General features: G+C 43.7%; 1 protein-coding gene across 5 annotated transcripts in view; it reads right to left on the bottom strand.

The window, feature by feature from the left end:
• The window catches only part of otofa (otoferlin a), a 446,338-nt gene that overhangs the window by 232,301 nt on the left and 186,464 nt on the right, over window positions 1-27,573 (bottom strand). For all 5 annotated transcript variants that reach the window (XM_060853972.1, XM_060853981.1, XM_060854001.1 and 2 more), the window contains exons 4-5: window positions 24,219-24,318; window positions 12,804-13,018 (exon numbers count right to left, since the gene is read on the bottom strand). In XM_060853972.1, coding sequence (XP_060709955.1) covers window positions 12,804-13,018; window positions 24,219-24,318 — 315 coding nt within the window. The remainder of the gene's footprint in view (window positions 1-12,803; window positions 13,019-24,218; window positions 24,319-27,573) is intronic.

The raw sequence follows: 27,573 nt of genomic DNA, 5'->3' as shown, positions 1-27,573 counted from the left end.
CTGTTTCCTAGAGATTGTTTACACTGAAATAATTCATTAAACCTACCTCACCACACATTACTGGATCCAAATAGCCTGATACATCATTAGATCCACAATATAATGCCCTAGGAAACTGTCCCGAATACACTCCATTAAATCGTCCTCATGGCTACCTCTGCCAATTTGATTTTCCTGACCACCATGAAGATCTTAGTCACCCATGATCAGTGTACTGTCTTTTTAGATGCTCTCATTAACTTTTGACTTATTCGTTGTGCCACTGTAAAGCTGTCCCAAACTCTTTCCACCGGTGCCTTCTTCCCCTTTTTATTTCTTACCTCTACCCAGCTGAATCTACATCTTTCAATCCAAGATCATTTCTTGCTCTCACACATATTCCATCCCGTACTAACAAAGCTACCCCCTCACCCTTTCCTTCCTGCCTGTCCTCTAACATGCTCCTGAATATTTAGTTTCCAGCTTTGATGTCATCGTAACCAAAATGGCTTATGATCATACCCATTAACCGCTATCTGTGCTTTTAATTCATTTATTTTGTTCCAACAATGTCAAAAAGCATTTAAATAAGGCATTATTAATTGGTTCACTTTGAGCCTATTTGTCTTTTTTTAAATGTTTGTACACTCTGTACCTTCCTGTCCTAATCTGCATTATCGCTGTGGAAATAGCTACTCTGCAAAGCAATACCCTTCTGCTTTATAAGTCGACATTTCCCTTGTGGAGAACTCTCCCTCCCTCTCATCTGGTTAATGCTCCCTCTCCAGCCCTAGTTACTTGATTCTCCAGGACACTGGTCCAAGCAAGGTTCACGTCCAGCCCATCCCACCAGAACAGCTCTGTTTACCCCAATCCTACTGTCAGTGCACTATGAACCGAACCCCATTTCACCCACACCTATCTCTGAGCCATGCATTTAACTTGTTGACTTTATTTACCCTGTGCCTGTAACAGAGATTGCAGGTTCCGTTTTCTAATTTAGCTCCTAACCATTCAGAATCTTTCAGGAGAATCACCTTTCTTGTCCGAACAGAGTAATTGGTAATAACATGGATGACAACAATGGATCCCTCTCCCATTCCTCTTTATCCTTGAGGAAAGGTCCTTAGATCTGGAATCAGGTAGGCAGGACTGCCCTTGGGGCATGGCTGCAGAGAACAGTATCTATCTCCATAATTATACTGTCCTCTAGCACAATCGCATTTCTGTTGCCTCTACCTTGAATAACTCCTTCCTGCATTCCCCACTCTTGTCCCCAGAGCTGGAAGAACCTCACAACTGTTGGAAAATTTCAGGGGCCAGGGCTCCTCGAAAACGACCCCTTGCCTCATCGTAGCTGTCTCAGGTGACCACCTCCTGGAGAAAAACATCCCGGTCAGATTGCTCTTGCCTGATGTGGCACAGTGCCGCTCAGACTCCAGCTCCTCAATCAGCTCTGACATTATGTGAGCTGGAGACACCTGGAACAGATCCCCATTGTGTCCAGCAGCTCTCATTCACTGTAGCAGCAATCCATTACCTCATCTGCCATCTCCATCATATTTTGTTTAATTTGTTAAATAATTCTTCTAGAATCCTTGATGTCATATTTTTACATTAGTATTAATATTACACCTAGCCTGAGGAAAGGACAAAGAAAAGATAAGAAACCTAAACACAATCTATTTTTTTTCACATTTAGAAATCTCTAACAACCCTATTCACCAATCAGCTGTTTTGCTTATGATAAAGCAACCAAACACTTGCCTCCTTGCACCTCTTGAGACATTCAAAGTGACAGTCCCACGTGCTAAGACATTAAAAGTCAAGGAGAGTACAAAGCGGCTGATCTCAGAGTCATAGAGATGTACATCATGGAAATAGACCCCTCGGTCCGACCAGATATCCCAACCCAATCTAGTCCCACCTGCCAGCACCCGGCCCATATCCCTCCAAACCCGTCCTATTCATATATCCATCCAAATGCCTCTTAAATGCTGCAATTGTACCAGCCTCTACCACATCCTTTGGCAGCTCATTCCATACAAGTACCACCCTCTGCGTGAAAAAGTTGCCCCTTAGGTCTCTTTTATATCTTTCCTCGCTCACCCTAAACCTATGCCCTCTAGTTCTGGACTCCCCAACTCCAGGGAAAAGACTTTGTCTATTTATCCTATCTATACCCCTCATAATTTTGTAAACCTCTATAAAGTCACCCCTCAGCCTCCGACGCTCCAGGGAAAACAGCCCCAGCCTGTTCAGCCTCTCTCTATAGCTCAAATCCTCCAACCCTGGCAACATCCTTGTAAATCCTTTCTGAACACTTTCAAGTTTCACAACATCTTTCCAATAGGAAAGAGACCAGAATTGCATGCAATATTCCAACAGTGGCCTAACCAATGTCCTGTACAGCCGCAACATGACCTCCCAACTCCTGTGCTCAATACGCTGACCAATAATGGAAAGCATACCAAACACCTTCTTCACTATCCTATCTGCTTGCGACTCCACTTTCAAGGAGCTATGAACCTGCACTCCAAGGTCTCCTTGTTCAGCAACACTCCCCAGGACCTTACCAATAAGTGTATAAGTCCTGCTAAGATTTGCTTTCCCAAAATGCAGCACCTCGCATTTATCTGAATTAAACTCCATCTGCCACTTCTCAGCCCATTGGCCCAACTGATCAAGATCCTGTTGTAAGCTGAAGTAACCCTCTTCGCTGTACACTACATCTCCAATTTTGGTGTCATCTGCAAACTTACTAACTATACCTTTTATGCTGGCATCCAAATCATTTATGTAAATGACAAAAAGTAGAGGACCCAGCACCGATCCTTGTGGCACTCCACTGGTCACAGGCCTCCAGCCTGTTCATGATCTGCCAATAATGTGCATCCCATCCAATCAACTGAGACTGATAGCACAATTCAAATTGTACTTGTTTATTAAGCTAATAGTTAATCTACACATTAGGTGATAAATTCTTACTAAACTAATTATAATTTTTCTTGGATGTAATTTAATCTTGTTATTCTTTTGCACGTTAGCATAATGACAATCAATATTCTTCCCAAAACCTATCAATCCAAAAGATTACACTGATATATCGTCATTATGCATAAACTCCAATTTATCATACAATCTCCTATTATGTTGCACAGGAATCAGAATTTTCAAGTACCGACCTAAAGTTGGCTGTGTGAGGTGTCTCCACAGAGAAAGCTCATACTTTCATCTATTTGTTTCCATTTAACCACCAGTGCACAACGTAACAGCAAGAAAGTAAAAGCACAACATTCCAGTTTTAAAAAAAAACACACTTTCAAATCACAGCAACCTTGTTTGAAAATAGTTTAGGATTGCATTATCAGACATTTTATTAATGAAATATCCATGGGGGTACAAGGTAAAAAAACAGACTCAAAGAAGAACTGTAATCATGCTTTTTTTTGTGGGTTTGAATACATTTCTTTTCAAGGAAGAAGGGGTAAAGGTATTGGTTCAGACATTGACCTTCCACCTCTGGGACCAGGGAAAAAGGGTGATTTGTATGATCTAAGGTAATTGGTCCCAACTGTGATAGCCTCATGTAGCACCTACAAGTCAATGCTCTCATGTGTTATCGCAATTTAGCAAGGTCCTATCAAAAGCAGATGCTTGTTGAGGATAGGTGTGTTTCCAAACCTTATTACCTTTTCTGTGACATCTATGTAGCCAGTTAGCTGGGTGAGGAGGATCTTGGTGGAAAGGAGCACCAGGGTTTTCTCAGCAACGAGCACAAGAGGGATGTTACTGGCTTTGAGGGAATCAATGTCTATCCACGTACCCACTGAAAATGGCACATGGTTCTTTGACCCCATGAGGTAACATGTGGTGCACTGACCTTTTATTGTCCTCCACCACATGAGTGGTCACATCCCTCGCCCATGGGTAGCTAATTGGCTGACTGCCATTGCACCCCTAAACAGAAGTCCTGCCTCACCACTGACAACCTCACCTCTACCAGAAGACTCCCCCCCTACAGACTGTACAGCTGTACTTATTGCTGCACTCACTTCACTTTCCCCCATCTCCTCACCTGGTTTTGGCGTGTGGGCCCCAGGAACCATTAGGCTTCTGTTTTTTAAGTCACATAGCCGTTCTTCAGATGTGAACTTTTAGAATAGATCAGGAAAAAAAAATTGATGAATGGAGTTATTGAAGCCATTCTGCAGGTTCTCACTAAGGAAAGCTCAGAGGTGCTGTTTTCTGGGGATGCCAGCAGGAGGTGCTCTGTTCAGACTGAGGTGGGGGACCTGGAAAGACACCATTGCCCAGGTCAGTGACTGTGGGCTTACAGTAGAACCTGGAGACCTGGTTCCAGTGCCTTAAATATTCCGCAGTTTCTGAAAGGCCACTGGCACTGTGTATTTAAAACAACGTGACGGTGATGGGGCTATCAAGCTGTGTGAGACTAGGATTCTGGTTGCAGGCCTCTGTGTGTACATTGAACATGGTTCAGGTGGGATTCATGAAGCCGTACACTTTCCCAATGGGTTGTCACACAGTTCCAGCCAATAGCCCTGCCCTGGATTACCCATCAGCCCTTGTGGATGGAGCTCTTTGTGGTACAGCTGGCATGATGGCTTCCTGCAACATCCTTGGCTACAGCTGGCAATGCCTGTGCCAATGTTTTCAGATAGCTGCTCTGCCTATGGTATTTTTAACTGCGTGCCAATGTTAGATGTCTCACGGACTCTGGGTTGCCAGGAACCTGTACAGCTTGACCCTATGCTGCCACTCTCTGTAGGTTTATCCACAACTGCACCAAAGCTAGGACACGTACTGACAGCATCAATGAAGCCCTCAGTGAGTCTGCCTGAAGTGATCTGTGATTGAATTACGGTCAACTACCCGGGTGTCAACCTGAACAACTTACACAACAGGAAACTTTACATATAGCACAGACCACAGGCTGGTCTTCCTCACCTCCACTGATCAATATCATCCTGGACAATCCTTCCTGACACAACCATGTGCTTGGTCAATGGAGCAATGATTTTGGAAATGCAAGCATGTACCTTCCCTCAATTACTACTGAGCTTCCCATCATCACCCTTCAGCCTGCATCCAAAATCCAGCCTTGCCTTCAGATAGGTTCCACCCACTTCTTTATGAGCCGTGACCAGCTATCAGGAATCCTCGAACTCCCCTCACCATACTGGTATATCTGACTATCCCACCCTTAATCATCATCCTCAGCACTGCCTCAGCTTCCCACAGTTACCCTTGAGTCTCAGCATTATGGGAATAAACTTCCAAGTTTTCATTTTGGGGTGGCAGGGGGCAATAAACAATCACTCTTACCCCTATCATCCCTCTGTAGGGAGGGACCTTGCCTGTTCCTGTACTCTCCCTCTGTAGGGAGGGACCCTGCCTGTTTCTGTACCCTCACTCCGTAGGGAGGGACCCTGCCTGTTCCTGTACTCTCCCTCCGTAGGGAGTGTCCCTCCTGGTGCCTGTACTCTCCCTCCGTGGGGAGGGACCCTGCCTGTTCCTGTACCCTCACTCCGTAGGGAGGGACCCTGCCTGTTCCTGTACTCTCCCCCGTAGGGAGTGTCCCTCCTGGTGCTTGTCCTCTCCCTCAGTAGGGAGGGACCCTGTCGGTGCCTGTACTCTCCCTCCGTAGGGAGGGACTCTGCCTGTTCCTGTACTCTCCCTCTGTAGGGAGGGACCCTGTTGGCACCTGTACTCTCCCTCTGTAGGGAGGGACCCTGTTGGCACCTGTACTCTCCCTCCGTAGAACAATGAACACACTTGAACATGGTGACCATCTATTAGACGCATACTTCATGGAGCGTGCCTTCAGTTGGCTAACTCTACTCACCAATAGCTCTATCCATCCCAAAAGACCCTCTTCTCATTTTAAAACATCATCCCAGACCTGCCCAATATAACTATTCCTCTTCTCTGTTACCCTTAAACCTCCTCATTATCCTTGACTCTATAACCATCCCTCCTCCACAACCCCTACACTTGTTATCATCCTCATGTGTGTTCCATTAGATTCTGTGACCCCAGAATGACCCTGGAACTTTGACCCTAACTTGCTCCTCCCTCTGAATGTGACCACTTCTCCATTGCTCAGCACCCTTGAGTTCAACCTCCAGTTGACAGTATTGACTCTGCCTTTGAGGACTGTTTCTATCCAACTGTCTAAGTCCACGGTGCTCTCCTCACATGACAACATGATGACCACACTCACTGTGCTAGGGCCTTCTCTCCTCTGCATGTTCCTGCATATCCACCATCCCTTCCTGCCTGGCTTGGTCAGTCTCCCTTCCTTCTTGGATTGGATAGCCATAACCTTCAGCTTTTGTCTGCGCTCCCTGACCTCTAATGTTACATGTCAAGGAGCAAAGTGGAAAAAGTAGCATCTCCTCACAGCAAACTCCAAGTACATCACTTCGCCTGCTGAACACCGCTGATGTGCAGACATTACTGTGAAAGCACTGCTCACTTAGAACTTCTTGTGGTAGGTGCACAGAATTCTAGTGAGACTGCCTTTAAATAAACATGCATGAACACAGACAGATGCACCAGCTGTCGAGAGAGCTCAATTTCTTAGCTTTGTGGCTCCATCCATTGGCAGCCAAATTTTGGCCATGAGTATTGTTTCTTCCTGTTTCCCACCAGCTGTCCACTCCTGGGAGCTGGACACTGTTCTGCCCTGCACGTCTGTTCCATTACTTTCTGGAATGGAGCTCAATTTGAAAAAGATATAAAGGAACAACAAGAACGGCATAAGCAACATGGAATATCAAGTCAAAAGTAATAAAATTCAAGATCACTGTTTCTTTGTTACTCAAAGAAACAATTTTTCACTCTGAAGAAAATTTAATTGACTTAGTGTTTGATTGGTCACAAAACCCACTATTTCTAAGATAAGGATATAGAGCACCCACAGTCAGAAGGACCAGACTCATAGCTTCATGGTGAGGTTAGCCCTACACTTCTCTACCTTAAGGATGAATCTCCCTTTTCCTTACTATTGCAAAAGGTTTCTCTGTCATCAGTCCTGAGATTGAACAGAGAATCGATGAATATTTGAGACACAATTCGAGACCAATAAGACACAAAATCTAATGAATAAGATATTCGGTAAAATCACGGTTGCCTGGGGAACCAATTGTTTTAAACATTTCAGTCGTTCATGGTTATAAATTCCTTCACAACATCCTGTCTTATCATCACTTAACCTCCCTAATATGATAAACCTGAGCAACAGTTCTATCACCTGCACTGTTACAACAGACCACTTAACACTAAACCACACAAATAAAATCCACTGTCAGAAGTTTAAATAAATTCAGGCTCAAGGATAAATCTATAATCCAAAGAGAGACAGATGGTATAAAGAGCTTTCAAACTGAACTGCCTTCTTTGACAATTCCCTGAAATGGAAGTATGTAAATAAGGCATAAATCTGATAAGTCTTTTAGAGTTGTAGTTTAAATAATTAAAAAAGCTGAAAAATGCAATATTTAGAGGAAGACCTTGAAACCTTTCGACAGTGAAATGAACTGCAACGTGTTTATCAATTCATCCTCTTTGTGCCAATGCCTTTGGATTTATTCAGTATCATATCAGTGATTAAATTCAAATAAAATAAAATGATAGTGACAGAACTTTGATATTAAAAATACATTTAATACAATGAGGCGCAAGATTGTGATCACACACAAAGTGGTAGGACATCTTACAATAGCAGTAAAACATCTTCTTAAATGTTACTGCAAAATAGATGTTCTTGTGTCAGCATGTTCCATACATTCTGTCCAGTAATTATCCTGTTCGGTTTGAATCAAACTGAATCGAAAGCAGGCTGTATAACAGACAGCTTACTTGCCAAGTGTTTAACATGCAAGATAAAACTTTTATCCCTTCATTCTTCAAGACTTTGAAGCAGTTTGACTTTACTGCTATGCAGAAAATATTAACACAACCTTTGTGCCTGAACTCTCTCAATCTTCCACAAAACACAACCACCAAAGTAGCCTAAACACAAGTTCTCATTTCATTTGCAGCACTGTTGTTTTTGAAAAAACAGTAAAACTCCCAGGATGGGACAGGTTGAATGGCTTTCCTCTTATTTGTAGCACAAACTATTTATTCCCAGATGTGGGTACAATGGTTAACAGCTCCTTTGAGGGGCAGCATTGCTGAAGTGACAATGAGGAAGATGAACTGCTGCAACAGGGAGGTACCCTCTCCTTCAGAGCTGAAAATGTGTTGCTGGAAAGAGCAGGACTTTGGATGCTGCCTGACCTGCTGCGCTTTTCCAGCAACACATTTTCAGCTCTGACCTCCAGCATCTGCAGTCCTCACTTTCACCCTCTCCTTCATACCCAGCAACAGAAGTGAAAGGCTTTTTTTCCTGGGAAGGTAGAAGCAAAGTGCAGTTGGTCAATGGTAAAGGCTGTGAGGGACTGAAAGGGGCAGGCTGCCTGATGCCTTACCACATCCGAGTTTCAGGATAAAGCTTTGGGGATGGGGGTGGGGCACAAAAAGGCAGGGGGACGATCACCCACTTTATTTTACATGCCCCTCCTCACCTTCAAATTTGCTAACAGAGGTGGTGGGGTGTGCAGGACAAGGGGGTTTGCAAGGGCTGTGTGTGTGTGTGTGTGTGTGGCTGTGTGTGTGTGTGTCTGTGTGTAAGTGTGTGTATTTGTGCGAGAGCGTGTGTGTTGGATGTGTGGCTGTGCGTGTGTGAGTTTGTGTGTGTGTGTGTGTGTATGTGTCTCTGTGTGTGTCTGTGTGCCTATGTTTGTGTGTGTGTGTCTGTCTGTGTGTGTGTGTCTGTGTCTGTGCGTGTGTGCCTGTGTGTATTTGTGTGTGTTTGTGTGTGTCTGTGAGTGTTTATGTGTGTAAAAAGTGAGGTCTGCAGATGCTGGAGATCACAGTTGAAAATGTGTTGCTGGTTAAAGCACAGCAGGTTAGGCAGCATCCAAAGAACAGGAAATTCGACGTTTCGGGCCAGAGCCCTTCCTGATGAAGGGCTCTGGCCCGAAACGTCGAATTTCCTGTTCCAGTGTTTATGTGTGTGTGTGTGTGTGTGTCTGTGTGTGTGTGTGTGTGTGTGTGTGTGCGCCTGTGCATGTGTGTCTGTGTGTGTGTCTGTAACCCCATGAATCTATGCAATAGTACAGGAAGGAATGTTAGATATGGTCATTAATGCAGAGAGCAGTCACTAAACCATCAATATAACCTTGTCATCAGAAGATTTCTGTTCTTTTTAAAGTTGACTTGACATGGCTGTGAGCAGCATTGGTCAGCCTTTATTCTCCTCCTGTTGTTCAGTGGGGAGGTGCCGTTAACTCCAGCTGTCAGTCCTGCTGCAGATCATACACTAACACTAACACTAACACCAAGATGGCAGCTGCACAACACTCATCTCCACCTGTGATAGGCTAACGGTTAACCCAAAGCCTGACATTATCACATAGCAGTGCACTGGACCTTGACACTGTTGCTAGCATTCTGAAAAAATAAGAATTAAGTCGATTGACCTTTTGATAGTGGAGCTATGCTTTTAGACTTTGAATGGTGTAATTTGTTGTTTATGTTCTCAGAGTCATAGAGTCAAACAGCATGGAAACAGACCCTTTGGCCCAACCAGTCCATGCTGAACATAATCCCAAACTAAACGAGTCCCATCTGCTTGCTCCTCGTCCAAATCCCTCCAAACCTTTCCCAGTTATGTACTTGTCTAAGTGTCTTTTAAAGGTTGGAACAGTGCCCGCATCCACCCCTTCCTCAGGAAGTTTGTTCCACAAACGAGCCACCCTAACAATTACACTGGAACTCGTTGTTTGGGAGAGTGGTGGGGACAGAAACCCTCACTTTCTATTCAAGGTCAGCGCAATTCATTGGTGCCATCTTTTCCCAGCATTCTCAGGGGAGTTAATGTGCCCTGAACATTACAGAGGCCATACATGTGTATTATGGAGTTATAGGAGAAAGGGAGGACTGCAGATGCTGGAGATCAGAGTTGAGAGTGTGGTGCTGGAAAAGCACAGCAGGTCAGGCAGCATCCGAGGAGCAGGAGAATCGACATTTTAGGCTTAAGCCCTTCATTAAGAATGTGTGGAATATTGTGGAGTTGTGACCCAAACACGCACAGTTCCAGATAGTGAGAGGAGCCATTCAGAGTGGGAGAGGAAAGTCACGTAAAATCCACTGAACATTGTTTCAATGCAGTCATTTAGCCATGTATTTTCAACATATTAAAATGAAACACAAAGCAACTTTATGTGGAGTTAAGTTATGCAGTAGAGGAAATTAAACCCTAACTGAATTCAAGATAATACTGGAAAGAATATCATGTAAAACTCAATAATTTACACACTGCTCCCTTAATAATTAAAATACTCAATAAAGTTGAGAGGGATGTATGCACATGATAAGCAACACAATTAACTAGTGGGCAATTCAGACTGACTGCATAAATTTTATGCCCTGTATTAGGTACTTAAGACTTCAGTTACAGTGTCCAGTTTTAAGCAGTGAAATTTAAGGTGAGCTGGAAAATAAAATTTGTAAAGAATCTAAGGATGTGTAAGTGATGGAGTTATAACAGAAAATAAAGAGCATGTCCCTTTAAAAATATATCGTGAAAGCCGACAATAACAACAAGAAATGGCTTGAGAAATTACTAAACTAAATGATGTGAGGAAACTAGAATAACATAATGTAATTACTGAAGCATTCAGTTTTAATGGTTATTTCCTTTGATGTTCACTTAGATCTCTCCCACTGTTGAGTTCATGAAATCCATCAAGCACCAGCACTGTTTTCCTGCTGATATTATTATTAATTTGGTAAATCTAGCAAAAACAGTAAAACATGCAAAAGAATGTCTGCGTTTTATTTTCCCCTCCAACATTTTTTCCTAATCTCAAGTTGCTGATTTATGCTGAAATCTCTTTCCCCATCGATCACTCACGCTCCAGGGCTGTGAGTAAGCAGCCACTTTTCATATGGGCGAGTCTGTCGCCAGAAGCCATTCTTACATTGTTTCTTCTCCAATGTCCACCTATCTTCCAGCCAACGTATCAGGGCTGGAATTCATCATGGAACAAGGAGCTTTTTCATTCCAGGCATGACATACTGAGATTATCGTAATTGACCAACTTTCTGACATAACTTTGCAAATTCAGCAAAGTGGGGCTTTCAGTTGTGGCAATATACAATCTATAGAACCCATTGCCACAGAGGGCTGTGGCAGGCAAGTATTTAAGACAGCAATAGACAGGGTCTTGATTGATCTAGGGATTAAGGGTTATAAGGAGAAGGCAAGAAAATGGGGTTGAGTTACATATCAGCTATGACTGAACAGCCCAGCAAACATGATGGGCCGATTGGTCTAATTCTGCTCCTCTCCTTTATAATCTTATGTTCTGACAGAGAGACTCACTACCAACCATTAGGATTTAAAAAAAAATTATGTTGCAGTTCCAATGTGGGGTAAGGATGTTTGCATGCTTCAATGTAAGTCTGTAGAAGTGGCTGCTGATCTGATATTATCAGCTTAACATCATCGCCAAAGTTACAGTTACCAACTTATTTTTTTTATCCCGTTAGTTTTTATCTATCACACTCTTCCCCGCCCCCCCCATCAACTCCCCCTTCCCCACACCCATTTGCACAAGGCTCAGAACCAGCTGAAGCACCATTTCTTTTCGAAAATGCCTTCCACAGGCTGACTCAGAGTGAATCCCTCTGAACAACCTGCACCCCTTGAAATTTCACAGGTTCAATGTTGTGGTCCCATTGCTAGTTTACTCAGTCAGCCTGAGGGATGGTGAATAATTGCGAGAGTGAGCTGACTCCTGAGCATATGAGCATATTCCACCTAGCTGAGATTTTCAGGTTCGACCTCGATATGAAAATCAGTCCCAATATCTGCCTTGAATGAAATATGTTCAATAAATTACAGTTCAACCTTCTGCAAGAAACAACAGAGGGTTGTCAGTTGTTGAGTCAGAAAGCCGCAGTGATGATAGCTGTTAACCTGTTTTAGAAACAGCACAGCATTACTGAGAAGAAGGGTCACAATTCCAGAAAGGACTCTGACAATGTGTGAAATTGTTTGGTAAAGTTTTCCCTCTGACTTTGGATCTTCTTACACGATCAATCGATTACTCAAGTAGAACTAATGCAACAGTGTTGTTCAATAAATCAGCCTTCATGTTTCATCTGTGAACTGAAGAAACAAACAAAGCAAGGTCCTCGGATACAGAATCCTTTTTGGGAATACTATTTACGATGCATTATTTTGAAAAAGTCACATTTTGTGGAAGCTTATTGTCTTGTACTAATCAGGACAATTTTCAAGAAATTCTAATTCAAGGGGAAAATGCAACATTTACGTTGCATGATAGGAGAGTGCTGATTGGTTGTTGAGAGGACTCTGACTGGTTGAGGTGTTGTCATAGAGAATGCACCTATTAACACTGGTCGAAAGTTGACAGCTAGGATTTGATTCAATTCTAAACTGGCACGATTCATTCTGATTGGTCAGGGCATTGCCATGAGAAATGAACCAGCAAATGACTGTTATTATTTTGTTTGGTCGAAACAAAGTGAGTGTGTATATTCTATCCGCTAAGAAGATGGTCCTGTGTATTGATACATGACTCCTCCAGTGCAGGCATATCTGTCAGAATTAATAAGGATTCTTCAAAGTGCAAAGTAACATTAACTAATGAGCCCTCCTTTGGATTATTATTCAGTGCCAGAGGTATGATCCTTGTTCTTATAAAGAGACACAGTTTACTTACTTTCTCTTTTCTCCTAAGAGACTTTGCTGGGACCGGCCAGGAGAAGTTCCTGATCCCAGACTCTGGCCACTGCCGGACAGCAAGCTCTCTGTCTCAAAGTGAAAGGTTGTCTCATGGTCTGCTCTTTGGTTCGGATTTTCTAAGAATTCACTGTCATTCCAGGCTCCAACAGTCCCATCCATAGCCTGGTATTTTATCTCGATGGAGACACAGGTCTAGATTAAAACAAAAGAGAAAGGTTATTTTTAAAATGCAATGTCTATTAAATAGTGAAAAGACAAAGGTTTGCAACTTTCTCCCTTCTAGTATTAAGTTACATATCTGCAAACAACAATAGCTTCTATTTATATAACACCTGTAACAGAATGAAACACTGTGAGGAGCATCATAAAACAAAGTATAACACTGAGTCACATCAGGTGCTATTTGATCAGGTGACCAAAGGCTTGGTCAATGACTGAATTTTAAAGGAAATGTTAAAGGTGGAAAGTGAGGTGGATAGACAGAGAGGTGTCGGGAAGATATTCTCGATCTTGGGGCCTTGAAAAGATTGTCACCAATGGTGGAACAATTAAAACTGGGGACAATCAAGAGACTAGAATGCAGACATCTTGGAAGGCGGTGAGGCTGGAGGATGTTACAGAGATTGGGAAGGGTGAGGCTATGGAACGTTTTGGAAACAATAAATTGAATTTAAAAATGAAGACATCGCTTGGCTAGTAACTAATGAAAGTCACTGAGAACAGAAAAGAGGAGTTGCCATATTTGGATGACCCTAAGTTTATAAAGAGGGCAGAATGTGGGAGAGCAGATGAGAATGTGTTGAAATAGTCAAGGTTGAAGATAATGAAAGCATGACTGAGGGCTTCTACAGCTGATTTACTGAGACAGGGTAAGGCTAAATAATGTCCCCAAGTTGGGAATAAACAGTCTTAGTGATGACACGATTATAAGGTTCAACTTAGGATCAAGTATGACATTAGGGTTGTGAGCAGACTGGCTGGACATGAGGTTGTTGCCAGGAAAAATGATGGAGTCAATAATTACGGAACAGAGCTTTGAGCTGGAGCTGAAAACAATGACTTCATTTTTTCCAATATTTACTCAAAGAAAAGCCCTGTTCATGCAGTCCACGGTGTCAGATAAACAATGCAGCACTGAGAGAGGTGGTGGGCATATTACTGATGTACGTGCAAACTGATGCTTTGTCTTCTAATGATTTTCCCAAGGGGCAGCACGCAGATGAGAAATAAGATGAGGCCAAGAATAGAATCTTGGGGGACATCAGAGGTCATGGTGGAGTGGTAATAGAGGCTATCAGATGCATACTCTGGCTGTGATGACATCAATAAGAATGGGATCAGGTGGAGTTGTGAAAGTTGGACAACACAGGAGGTGACTTCAGAGGAGGATAGTGAGGTCAGTGTTACAGGATCGAGGAGAGGACATTCACCTTTGTTACAGTGACTATCTGTGATTTTCATCAGTCTAATTTCAGGACTGAGGTAAGGGGTAAACCTAATTGGAGAGACTGAAACCTTGGGTTCAGGAAAGATGGCAGTGGATTGGAAAGCAACAAAGATGTTTTGAGAGGAAAAGGAAGTTGGAAATGGGATGGTGGTTTACAGCAAGGCTTGCTTTTGAAAACATAGTGCAGCACTGAATTTCACACAGTGAATATTTTTTAACCCTGACTTATTGTCATTCACCAAATCGAAAATACTGTGGGCTGGATTACGTGAAGGAGTTGAGAAGCTCACGAGACCGGAAAGATTATGACCCTGCAAACTCATCTCTGTAAGGAAACCCTGACCACAATATTTTTGGTTCATGGATGTGGAGACAGGATGGAGTTGGCTGGGTTACTTTTAGAAGGAAGTTCAAGGTAGCGATGGAGGAAGATGTATGGTAATACTGACAGGCTAGAACACACACCCGAGCTCTGTTTATTAGAGTCAGTCTTAATCCTGACTGTTAGGCCCTCAAACATTCATCCCCCTCACATCCCATATAAACACCATGACCCCATGCCTTGTCCATGTCACCTGTCCCTTGCCCCTCCATACCCCATACCCCCTTGAAGTTACAATATTTCTCATACCCTCACACGTCTCCTAGTCTCCAACAAGCCCTTCATGCTCATCATCGCTCCCATGATACTTCCAAGTGCTCCATTTCCCATCCATGACTCCATGCTCCTTTGAAACCCCCTCAAAGTTGTGGGCACCTTTAATATTTCTTAGAATTCCTCAATAGCCATTCTCCCAATATCCACCATGTACAAAACTAATGTAAACCTGTAACCCACACTGGGAAAACTTTACAGATATGGAAATGGGGGGTGGCCATTATTTTTAAAGACCTTTCAACTCAGCCTGGCTCCAGGAAAATTGAGGCCTGAATTTTGCTGTCCAATATGGACCTATTCCAGTGAGAGCAATTCTTCAAAAAGAAAACTTCAAATTTGAATTGAATTATGGTAGTTGTTATGGGTTTGAAAGGTGCTGTCCAATGAGCCCAGTTGTGTTACTGCTGTGCATGTTATAGACTGGACACACTGCTGCGATTGTGTGTCAGTTGTAAAGGAAGTGAATGGTCAATGGGATAATGGAATGTCAATAAAGCAGGATGCTTTGTCATGGTTTGTGTTGAGCTTGTGTGTTGTTAAAGTTGCACTCATCCAGGGAAGTGAGGCTCCTGTCTCACTCCTGACTTGTGCCTTGTAGATGGTGGACAGGCTTTGGGGAGTCAGGAGGGAGTCACTTTCTGCAGGATTCCTAGCCTCTGACCTACTCTTGTTGTCAATGCATTTATTTGTTGAGTCTAGTTGAGTTTCTAGTCAATGGTAACCCCCAGGATGTTGATTGTGGGAGATTTCAGTGAAGATAACACTATTAAATGTCAAAGGGAAGTGGTTAAATTGTCTCTTTTTGGAGATAGTCCTTGGTTGGTACTTGTGTTGAGCAAATGTTACTTGCCACTTATCAGTTCAAGCCTGGATATGATCTGTTTCAGTAGCAGAGGAGGAGTTGTGAATAGTGCTGAACATTGCGTGATCCTTGGCGAACATCTCCCCTCTGACTTTATGATGGAGGGAAGCTCATTAATGATGCAGCTGAAGATGGCTGGGCCTAGAACACTACCCTGAGGAACTCGTGCAGTGATGACCTTGGACCAAGATGATTGACATTCACTAATGACGGGGAGAAAGTGAGGACTGCAGATGCTGGAGATCAGAGCTGAAAAATGTGTTGCTGGAAAAGTGCAGCAGGTCAGGCAGCATCAAAGGAGCAGAAGAATCGACGTTTTGGGCATAAGCCCTTCTTCAGGAAGAAGGGCTTATGCCCAAAATGTCGATTCTCCTGCTCCTCATTCTCTAATGACAACCATCTTCTTTTGTGTTAGATATGACTTGGGTATTTTCTCTCTGAATACAGATGAGCCAAGGTTCCTTGATGTCAAGGGCAGTTTGATGTTTGATGTCAAGGGCAGTCACTCTCACCTATGGAGGTCATCCATGTTTGTGTGATCCTGGCAAAACCTACACTAAGCAAGATTGAGCATATTATTACTGAGCAAGTGCTGTTTGATGGTGCATTCATGTGTACAAACATCCCTTTACAGGTTACACAGTCACCATGAGGCCAGTTATTAATTCCAGATTGTTATTAACTTCAGATTTCACCATCGGCCCTGGTAAAATTCAAAACCATGTCTCAGGATATCATCTTGGTAAACTGGATTATTAATTCAGTGATGTTGCCACAAAACCATCTCCCCTCGTCAAAGTTGTCCTCTCCGAATTAACAAAACCAATACAACAATGCACAAGTAAACAAACAGCATCACTGTCGTAACGTTTGATTAAAATGTTCAGAAGATAAAAGGAAAGAATGCTGCAGGATCAAAGGACAGTAGATTGAGAAGGTTGATATTACTCTGGCAGCTCCCATTGCAAAACCACCTGATGAAGGAGCGTCGCTCCGAAAGCTAGTGCTTCCAAATAAACCTGTTGGACTATAACCTGGTGTTGTGTAATTTTTAACCCATTGAAAAAGATCTCGAGCATGTTTGAGATGGAGAAATCAAGATGGAATGAACATTCTGAAGATGGGTGAAAGGGTGTGGACTCCTGGCCAAAGCAGCGGCTGCAGAGGCAATGGCAACAGATGGAAATCTCCATAGAATCATAGATTCCTTCCAGTGCAGAAACAGGCCTTTTCACCCACCGACCCTCGGAAGAGTAACCCATTCAGATCCATTCCCCTACCCTATTGCTCTACATTTACCCCAGACTAATCCACATAACCTACACATCCCTGATCACTATGGACAATTTAGCATAGTCAATCCACTCTACCTTACACATCTTTGGACTGTGGGAGGAAATCCACGCAGACACAGCGAGAATGTGCAAACTCCACACAGAGAGTCGCCTGAGGCTGGAATTGAACCCAGGTCCCTGGTGCTGTGAGGCAGCAGTGCTAACCACTGAGCCACTGTACTGCAATGTCATGCAAAATTTGATATTAATTGAGGTGGGGCCATAAAAAGATGGCTTTGCAACAAATATTCACTTTTATTCTCCTGGTATGTTCCTGGCTCATGGTTCTTCATAAGCAGGCAGCATCCAAGGAGCAGGAGAATCGACGTTTCGGGCATGAGCCCTTCTTCAGGAATGAGGAGAGTGTGCCAAGCAGGCTAAGATAAAATGTAGGGAGGAGGGACTTGGGGGAGGGGCGTTGGGAATGCGATAGGTGGAAGGAGGGTGACAGGCCAGAGAGGGGGTGGGGACGGAGAGGTCGGGAAGAAGATTGCAGGCCAAGAGGGCGGTGCTGAGTCTGAAGGTTGGGACTGAGAAAAGGTGGGGGGGAGGGGAAATGAGAAAGCTGGAGAAATCTGAGTTCATCCCTTGTGGTTGGAGGGTTCCTAGGCGGAAGATGAGGCGCTCTTCCTCCAGACATCGTGTTGTCATGGTCTGGCGATGGAGGAGGCCAAGGACCTGCATGTCCTTGGCGGAGTGGGAAGGGGAGTTAAAGTGTTGAGCCACGGGGCGGTTGGGTTGGTTGGTCCGGGTGTCCCAGAGATGTTCTCTGAAACGTTCCGCAAGTACGCTGCCTGCCTCCCCAATGTAGAGGAGGCCACATCGGGTGCAGCAGATGGAGTAAATGATGTGTGTGGAGATGCAGGTGAATTTGTGACAGATATGGAAGGATCCCTTGGTGCCTTGAAGGAAAGTAAGGGGGGAGGTGTGGGCGCAAGTTTTGCATTTCTTGCGGTTGCAGGGGAAGGTGCTGGGAGTGGAGGTTGGGTTGGTGGGGGGTGTGAACCTGACGAGGGAGTCGCGGAGGGAGTGGTCTTTCTGGAACGCTGATAGGGGAGGGGAGGGAAATATATGCTTGGTGGTGGGGTCTGTTTGGAGGTGGCGGAAATGACAAAGGACGATACGATGTATCTGGAGGTTGGTGGGGTGGTAGATGAGGACGAGTGGGGTTCTGTCCTGGTGGCGATTGGAGGGGGGGGTGTGGAAAATGTGGGGGGTAGTGCCACCTTTTCCTCCGCTACATCGATGACTGTATCGGCGCTACCTCGTGCTCACACGAAGAGGTTGAACAGTTCATCCACTTTACTAACACCTTCCATCCCAACCTCAAATTTACCTGGACCATCTCAGACTCCTCCCTCCCCTTCCTAGACCTCTCCATTTCTATCACGGACGATCGACTCAATACGGACATTTACTATAAACCGACCGACTCCCACAGCTACCTTGATTACACCTCCTCCCACCCTGCCCCCTGTAAAAATGCCATCCCGTATTCCCAATTCCTTCACCTCCACCGCATCTGCTCCCAGGAGGACCAATTCCAATAGCAAACAACCCAGATAGCCTCCTTCTTCAAAGACCGCAGTTTCCCCTCAGACGTGGTTGATGATGCTCTCCACCTCATCTCCTCCACTTCCCCCTCCTCCACCCTTGAACCCTACCCCTCCAATCGCCACCAGGACAGAACCCCACTGGTCCTCACCTACCACCCCACCAACCTGCAGATACATCGTATCATCCTTCGTCATTTCTGCCACCTCCAAACAGACCCCACCACCAAGGATATATTTCCCTCTTCACCCCTATCTGGGTTCCAGAAAGACCACTCCCTCTGCGACTCCCTCTTCAGGTCCACACTCCGCACCAACCCAACCTCCACTCGCGGTACCTTCCCCTGCAACTGCAGGAAATGCAAAACTTGTGTACACACCTACCTCCTCACTACCCTCCTGGGCCCCAAGGGATCCTTCCATATCCATCACAAATTCACCTGCATCTCTACACACATCATTTACTGTATCTGTTGCACCCGATGTGGCCTCCTCTACACTGGGGAGACAGACCACCTACTTGTGGAACGTTTCAGAGAACACCTCTGGGACACCCGCACTAACCAACCCAACCACCCCGTGGCTGAACATTTTAACTCCCCCTCCCACTCCGCCAAGGACATGCAGGTCCTTGGCCTCCTCCATCTCCAGACCCTGACCACACGCCTGGAGGAAGAGCGCCTCATCTTCCGCCTAGGAACGCTCCAACCACAAGGGATGAATGGAGATTTCTCCAGCTTCCTCATTTCCCCTCCCCCCCACCTTTTCTCAGTCCCAACCCTCAGACTCAGCACTGCCTTCTTGACCTGCAATCTTCTTCCCGACCTCTCCACCCCCACCCCACTCCGGCCTATCACCCTCACCTTAACCTCCTTCCACCTATCGCATCCCCAACGCCCCTCCCCCAAGTCCCTCCTCCCTACCTTTTATCTTAGCCTGCTTGGCACACCCTCCTCATTCCTGAAGAAGGGCTCATGCCCGAAACATCGATTCTCCTGCTCCTTGGATGCTGCCTGACCTGCTGTGCTTTTCCAGCAACACATTTTTCAGCTCTGATCTCCAGCATCTGCAGTCCTCACTTTCTCCGGGTTCTTCATTCACTGACATTAATATGCTCGGAATGTTGGTGCTGTACCTTGTCATGTTGGGAGCAGGGAAACTGGCTTCTATCCCTTGACAATTTAGTTTTGTGTGCATCGACGGTTTATTGTTATTAGTTGTCTCTACCTGCCCATATTTGAATGAATGAGTGTGGTCACCTTTGCACAGAGCAGTTATTTGAGTTAATTGGGTGTAAGTGAGGCATAAACATCGGATATACGACCCTGTCAAGCGTGATAGGGATTGCATGTTTTCGTACATGACAAACATGTTTGAAATATAAGTCACATGTAGGTACATGACTATAGTAATAGCAACCACACTGTGCAGCTCAATGAGAGCTGGTAAGTGAGACATTACAAACTGACACCCAGTAGCATCCTAAAGCTCTAATTTAGTTTTGCACGAGCAACACTTTATACTCTGGCAACTTTATCCTACAGCATTGGTGTTGCTATGGCAACATACTTGCTGTAGTCTTCGCTTCATTGTGTGCTGTATGTGTTCTCAGAGGATTAAATTTGATGTGGCATACAAATGCAGAGCCAAGCATGATAGCAAATTAACATGAGATATCTCTATATGATGCTGTCCTTAATTTCCCAGGAAAAAAATTGAATGACATAACTGCAACGATGTGACAAATAATTAAATACTTTCACTGCTACCTGAACATTTGCACAGAGATTTCAACAATGCTGTCTGTGTGAGACAATGTAAGGTTTAAATTCAAGATGTAAACAATAACAGTAAACAGAAAATGTCGTGTCTTGACAAGTAGCATCTGAACAGGGAACCAATGTATTGTAAAACACTGACTACCCATTTTTATCTCCTACACTGTATCAATCCTAACGTCACTTTTCGCAAAATTGGGATATTTGATTTTTTAATGAGAATTACAAATATAATTAATCAAGGAAAATGATGGGGTCAAAATTAAGCCCAATGTTGTTAGAACATGCATTTTAAACATTATTAAGTCCATTTCCTATGCAAGTTTGAGACTTTATGATTGTTCGAAGCCCCTTTCTCAAAATGGATCATCACTGACTGCAGGTATAATCATTTTTCTTGTTCTTAACATAGGGACTGCTGGAAGCCATCTCCAAAATGCAGATTGAAGTAAAAAGTTACTGTCAACCACCCCTCATCCTTTCCTCCTGACCAATCTTCTGCCAATGCCCATCTTGCAAAGACTTCTCCTCTTCATCACTGGTGTGTTGCCTCCAGGGATCAGAATATCTGCCCTTGCTCAGTCCTGGAGGAAGAACAATGAGTTTCCATTGGGAACATCGATGCATCAGGATTTTCTGAAGAATTAAGAGCAACTACTGGGTTGCAGGTCACACATAGTCACCAGGAGCTGTGCAGCCAGACCTTCTCCAACAATAAATTGCCTTATTTTTTTAAAAATTCTCTCATGACTCATGGCCATCACTGACTTGGTCAGTATTTATTGCCTGACCCTCGTTGCTGGTGAGAAAGTGATAGTGGTGAGTGCTACTCTGTGCCCTCCTCTTTTACAAAACGAGTTATGCAACAATTTGAGTTTATCTCCACAGTACACAATGTGCTGCTGTTGCCTATTAAACCATATCTGCCCTGATCTTCATGAGGTAGAATTATTCCAGATTGCCAGGGGAAACATCATGATCAGAAACCAAACAGTTTTTAAGATTCATTAAGGAACATATATATTGTTTTTGCCCAGCGGCTATTGTCATGGATGGCCAGTGGCAACAGGATAAGAGACTAATTTCACAGAGCAACAGCACGCTTTATGATCGAAGGAGTCATGAAGCTTAAGTTGCACGGAAGTAAAATTACCAATAATGTTACCCTAAGGTTATTGTTATTATGTCCATTGCCCAGACTTAGGGATAGACATCATTGAATCAGAGAATGGTTACAGTGCAGGAGGAAACCATCCATCCATCCTGTTGTGTCTGCATTAGTTCTCTACCAGGGCAAGTTAGCTCATCCCACCCTCTAGACCCTTCCCAAATTTTCCCCCTTCGGGTACTTATCCAGTTTACCAGTAGACACTAACAGGAACTAATGAACTGAAGAAACATCAAGCAACGAATAGGTGAAAGCAACATTCTCCTCCCTAACATATTGACAGTGAATATGAAAGTAGAAAAGGATAACGTAGTCTTAAATAATTAATAATAGTGAAGTATTTTCATGCAATTGTAAATATTTAATGAAAGGTTGGAAACTTTCATAGTTACATATCATTTTAAAATATAGTTGTATGGAGTATAGACTCCCTTTATGAATGAATTTTGAATCCTCTGTTGGTGGTTTGAAAGGTGAGATGATAAAATGTAAAACGTTGCCTTACAGCACCTATCTGCCCATCTCCATCCTGTCCTGTTGTAACTACAGTGACAAGGGCAGAGGGAGGCTTCGGGCAGTCTGCCTGCTGTTAGACTTATTGATGCTTTCAAGTGGCCAATTCAGAGGCCTGACTCCCAACCTCTTACCTCCTTGAGTTGCTCCCAGTCCCTAGACTCTCCTTTTGTTCAGGGATCACACATTATCGAGGTGGAAACTACAGAGCTGCCACCCAGCTGGTGGCTATCTATGGTGGGATGGTAGCAGAGGTCTTACCCTGAGATAGTGAGGACTGCAGATGCTGGAGAAGTCAGAGTCGATAAGGTGTGGTGCTGGAAAAAGCACAGCAGGTCAGGCAGCATCTGAGGAGCAGGAGAGTCCTGATGAAGGGTCCTGCCTGAAACATTGACTCTCTTGCTCCTCAGATGCTGCCTGACCTGCTGTGTTTCTTCCAGCGCCACATTTTATCAACCTGAATTAAAGGCCTGCTGAATGTGAAATGGCCACTTGTCAGTCAGTACCAGGGGGCGTGCATCAGGTAGTGGGTGGGAAACTCTACCATTCAAAACATCCTGCCATCGAGATTAAATTTGAGTTTGTATTTGGCCATATGTCCGGAGGGCATATCTGGTGAAACTCTAAGACTCCGTAGGGAATCTCCTGCATTAGCATCCATAATGCATGAGCTCATGGCCACAGAACATCAGAATCATTCAAAGCAACACAGACAGCAATCCAACTGTGGGCCCAACCAGCATGGGAACAAATCTACTGAACATAACCAGCATGGGAACGAATCTACTGAACACAACCAGCATGGGAACGAATCTACTGAACACAACCAGCATGGGAACAAATCTACTGAACACAAGTGCCCTTCTAACCTCCAGCATGAGGCTCCCTGTGGCAGTGCCAGCAGTTTATTGAAGTCATCACAATTTGTATTCTTTCATGGGGGTGTGAGCATTGCTGCTAAGGCCAGCAACTGACCATTTCTAATAGCCTTTGGGAATAAAATATCTCACTGGAAGTTGCTTGAAATAGTCACAACGCGTTGGGAAAATAATTCTCCTGAGTTCAGGTCCTTCCAGAGTTATATTGATATTGCATTCATGTACTGAAATTAGAATTTGTCATCTATGTGTCCCATCATTTTAAATATGAATCCAATTCGTTTTTGAAAACTTTCTATGATGCTTTGACAACTACTTTCGTTTTTAACTATTTCTGTTTAACTGTAAACCCTTCACATTATTTCAGGGTTACACTTTGTTTGATTAGATTAGACTTACAGTGTGGAAACAGGCCCTTCGGCCCAACAAGTCCACGCTGACCCGCCGAAGCGCAACCCACCCATACCCCTACATTTACCCCTTACCTAACACTACGGGCAATTTAGCATGGCCAATTCACCTGACCCGCACATCTTTGGACTGTGGGAGGAAACCGGAGCACCCGGAGGAAACCCACGCAGACATGGGGAGAATGTGCAAACTCCACACAGTCAGTCGCCTGAGTCTTGCAACTTTGTGTTGCAAGTGAAATATTTTGGTTGTGCACCGAATCAGTAAAAGCGAGCTGGTGGATGTAATTTCTGAGCTGGGAGTGGAGCAGCAAGTTTAAACAGTGGCTGCAGTGAAATGGGCGTTGATAAATCTAATGGTGGGCAGCTCATCCAGATGGTCCCTGCAAACTAGAAAGGGCTGATTTGAAGATAGCCGCCATAAATGGAAGTGTAGAATTTAGGAAGCTATATCTGTGAAGTGAGAGGAATTGCGAAATTTATAAAATAATGTTTAAAATTAACTGGAATACACCTTCCGTACTGTAATATTCAAACATTGTTGAGCAGACTGTACTCTGTGATGATCTGAAATTGCATCAGGAGAAAGAGTGGGAGGGGAGGAATGGGGACAAGAATAGAAAGTTCTGATTTGGTTGTCAATGTATCCTCCCAACTCAGATCTCAAAGAGGCTCCATCTTCCTTCAGACTGTGGAGTTTTACACCTGTTAGTTGATTCTGATGAAAAATAGGTGGGAGGATGTGAAGGAGAAAGACACAAACAAAACAGAAAAAGGTTCAAAAGTCTTACCCTGATTGAGCTGTTGTTGTCATCGATTAAAGTGTCTGATATTTCAAGCTGTCCTTCCTCCACTACCTTCTGTAATACCATTGCGAAAGTCCCAATTAATCTGAAAGTAACACAATAATAGAACATCAACTCCAGCAACTTTTTTATCCAATCATGGGATGAGGGTGTTGCTGACCCGGCAGCATTTATTGCCCATCCCTAATTGCCCAGAGGACAGTTAAAAGTCCACCACATTGCTGTGGGTCTGGAGTCACATGTAGGCCAGACCAGGTAAGGACAATGGTTTCCTTCCCCAAAGGATGGGTTTTTCCTAACAATTGATTCACGGTCATCAATAGACTCTTAATTCCAGATTCTCTTTCATTGAACTCAAATTCCACCATCTGCCAAGGCAGGGTTTTAACCCGGGTCCCCAAAATGTCAGCTGGGTCTCTGGATTAACAGTCTAGTGGTAACACCATTAGACCATCATCTCCCCTGTACCTGTATCTGAATCTGAAATCCATGAAATGATGACAGTTTTAAAATCCATTTTATATTAGACACAATCATCATATTATTTTAGTAAAAGAAACCCATTCACTTCTACATGCACCGTGCAGCAGCAGTTTCCAGAGAAAGTGTAAACGGTCAGTTCACTACAAAATTAAATCATGCATAGACTCACACCAGTATGTGGAAACCATTTGACCAAGCCAAAACTGCTGCAATGCTCACCGATGTATCACACAGAAACAAAATAAAGTTCAAAGCATGAGAAAACTATTGCTCATTTTAGCTTAAACTTTACAGTCTCCTAATGGCTTCCATGTTGTGATTGTGGAAGTATTCATCTGTATCCACTTTTGTAAAATGATTTAATCCAGATATTATTTAAAACTCATATAGACTTGATCAATCAACTGGTACTCAGCTTTATCATTGCTTATGAAAAGAAATTGTCAAAACTTTGTACTAAAGTCTGACACCCTTTACCTTAAATGGGTATCTTTTGTTCCACCAAACTTGGGTCAACAATATAGTCCCCTTGATCCAAAATCTCCGCACTTGTGAAAATCTTAAATTTACTCATCCATTTCTTCCAACAATCAATTTCTTCAGACATGATAGTTTCAGGGAGGGTGACTAATCATCCCTCACCTTTTGATATCTTTCTCCTGGATTCCTTCCAGAACTTACACAGCTTCCCTGGATAGGTTATTTCAGACCTGAAATGTCAATTTTGCTGCTCGTTGGATGCTGCCTGAACTGCTGTGCTCTTCCAGCACCACTGATCCAGAATCCAGGTTATTTCCAATGTTCTAACCAGGACTGGATGGAAATTCACCATCACGTCTCCAGCCTTCAATATCACACATTTGGCAATCCCAACATTTTGTTTTTCTCATCAGTAGTAAACAAGAAACTCATTGTGCATCCGGGTAACCTATCCAACAAACGGACTGAGTCTGTTTTCTGCTCTGCTATCTGTATTACGTCATTATTTAGCCTGTAATCTCTACCCCTAGCCTCTTGACTTTCTATTTATTTGCTTGAACATCATTGGCCACCTTCTATCCATTGACTAAACTTGTCCAGATTCTTGTTGGGTGAGTGCATGCTGGACATTGTCATGAGCCAGAATTCCCCAGGTAGCGTCATCTCAGAAACTTTCACTTCAAGGATAGTATTTCACCTTCTTAGTCATTTATAAAAACAGTAAAGAGAACTGTACTGACTCTGGTGGGACTCTGTACTCTCTCTCACTCCCACGTAAGCACATTCCTACCCATTGTTACCATGTTGTAACCCATCCTAGCATTGACCATTCATTCTGTGGACAGGAATGTGGTGAAAGTGAGGACTGCAGATGCTGGAGATTAGAATGGAGAGTGTGGCACTGGAAAAGCACAGCAGGTCAGGCAGCATCTGAAGAGCAGGAGAATTGACATTTCGGGCATAAGCCCTTCATCAGGATAATTCAACGATTTCAGGTATTTGCTTTTCGACATACACCTGGTGAGTCTGTCCATGATGTAGCTCACTACCTGATGTTTTCCTGAAATCCAGGTAAATAACATCTGGTTTTGCACATCACGCACTATGTCTGTAAGCTCCTCGAAGAGTTATAAACAATCAAACATCACCGACATGATTCTGTGAACAAGTCGAATCTCTCTAAACAGATGGTCTTCTTGATGATCTCTTTTGCTATCTCTTATCACCATTTTTTACACTTGCACCATGAATGAGATATACCTCTGAGAGTTTTCATTCAATTTTTGACCATTGATTTGCTTCTTTCATTACAATGTTTCTCAATGGAATGAGTGAGCTCTCTGAATCTTTTTCTCATTCTTGGATGACTCCTCTGTCAAGGCCCTTTCCCTTCTATTCTTGTATTAACTCAGGTGTTTAGCCACATTTTCACATTCTTGGAGACTAGATTAGATTACTTACAGAGTAGAAACAGGCCCTTCGGCCCAACAAGTCCACACCGACCCGCCGAAGCGCAACCCACCCATACCCCTACATTTACCCCTTACCTAACACTACGGGCAATTTAGCATGGCCAATTCACCTGACCCGCACATCTTTGGATTGTGGGAGGAAACCGGAGCACCCGGAGGAAACCCACGCAGACACGGGGGGAACGTGCAAACTCCACACAGTCAGTCGCCTGAGGCAGGAATTGAACCCGGGTCTCTGGCACTGTGAGGCAGCAGTGCTAACCACTGTGCCACCGTGCCACCCACTAACTGTCACTGTCACAGGTAAATATTCCCATATCCCTTTACTTGATCTTTATATAACAAAACATAGGTTGTTATTGTCAGATATAGCTTTTGATCTACAGCTTTTGCTCATCCAGTCTGTGTCAGAGGGCAGACACCCTCGAGTGTTAATTGAAGCTTGTTGATACTGTGTAGGTCTACAACAGGGATTTTATTTTGATTCATGATAATCAAGGAATAATTTTATCTTTGATATTAAGAGATTTTGGGTACTTTGAGAAGATCCTACTGGGGTCAGAAGCAATTAATAATTTCTGTACTACAAAACAGTACAGAGAGTGCAAAGAAAACATAATTCTTCCAGTAGAAAAGTTTAGTTTGTGCAACTTCCAGGCTCGCAGTGCTTGGTTGGAAGTCTGGCAGGTAATTAAGGAGCTCAGCAAGTGGAAGGTTGCAGCTTTGTGAGTAATATATAAGAAGACTTTACAGTTCACAGGAAAGAATTGGGGAGAATCAGCTCTTAAAGATTTGAGATAGGGAGTAATATCATCTGGATATGAATTAGAGAATAGATTGAAACTTTGATTTGCTGTGTGTTTTAAGATATTTTTCTAGGGTGCTCCACATTTAGATTACCTGAG

The sequence above is a fragment of the Hemiscyllium ocellatum genome, chromosome 3 (assembly GCF_020745735.1).
Source record: "Hemiscyllium ocellatum isolate sHemOce1 chromosome 3, sHemOce1.pat.X.cur, whole genome shotgun sequence".
Taxonomy (NCBI): Eukaryota; Metazoa; Chordata; class Chondrichthyes; order Orectolobiformes; family Hemiscylliidae; genus Hemiscyllium; species Hemiscyllium ocellatum.
The sequence above is the reverse complement of the archived record's forward strand: the minus strand, read 5'-3'. Positions and strand labels throughout refer to the sequence as shown.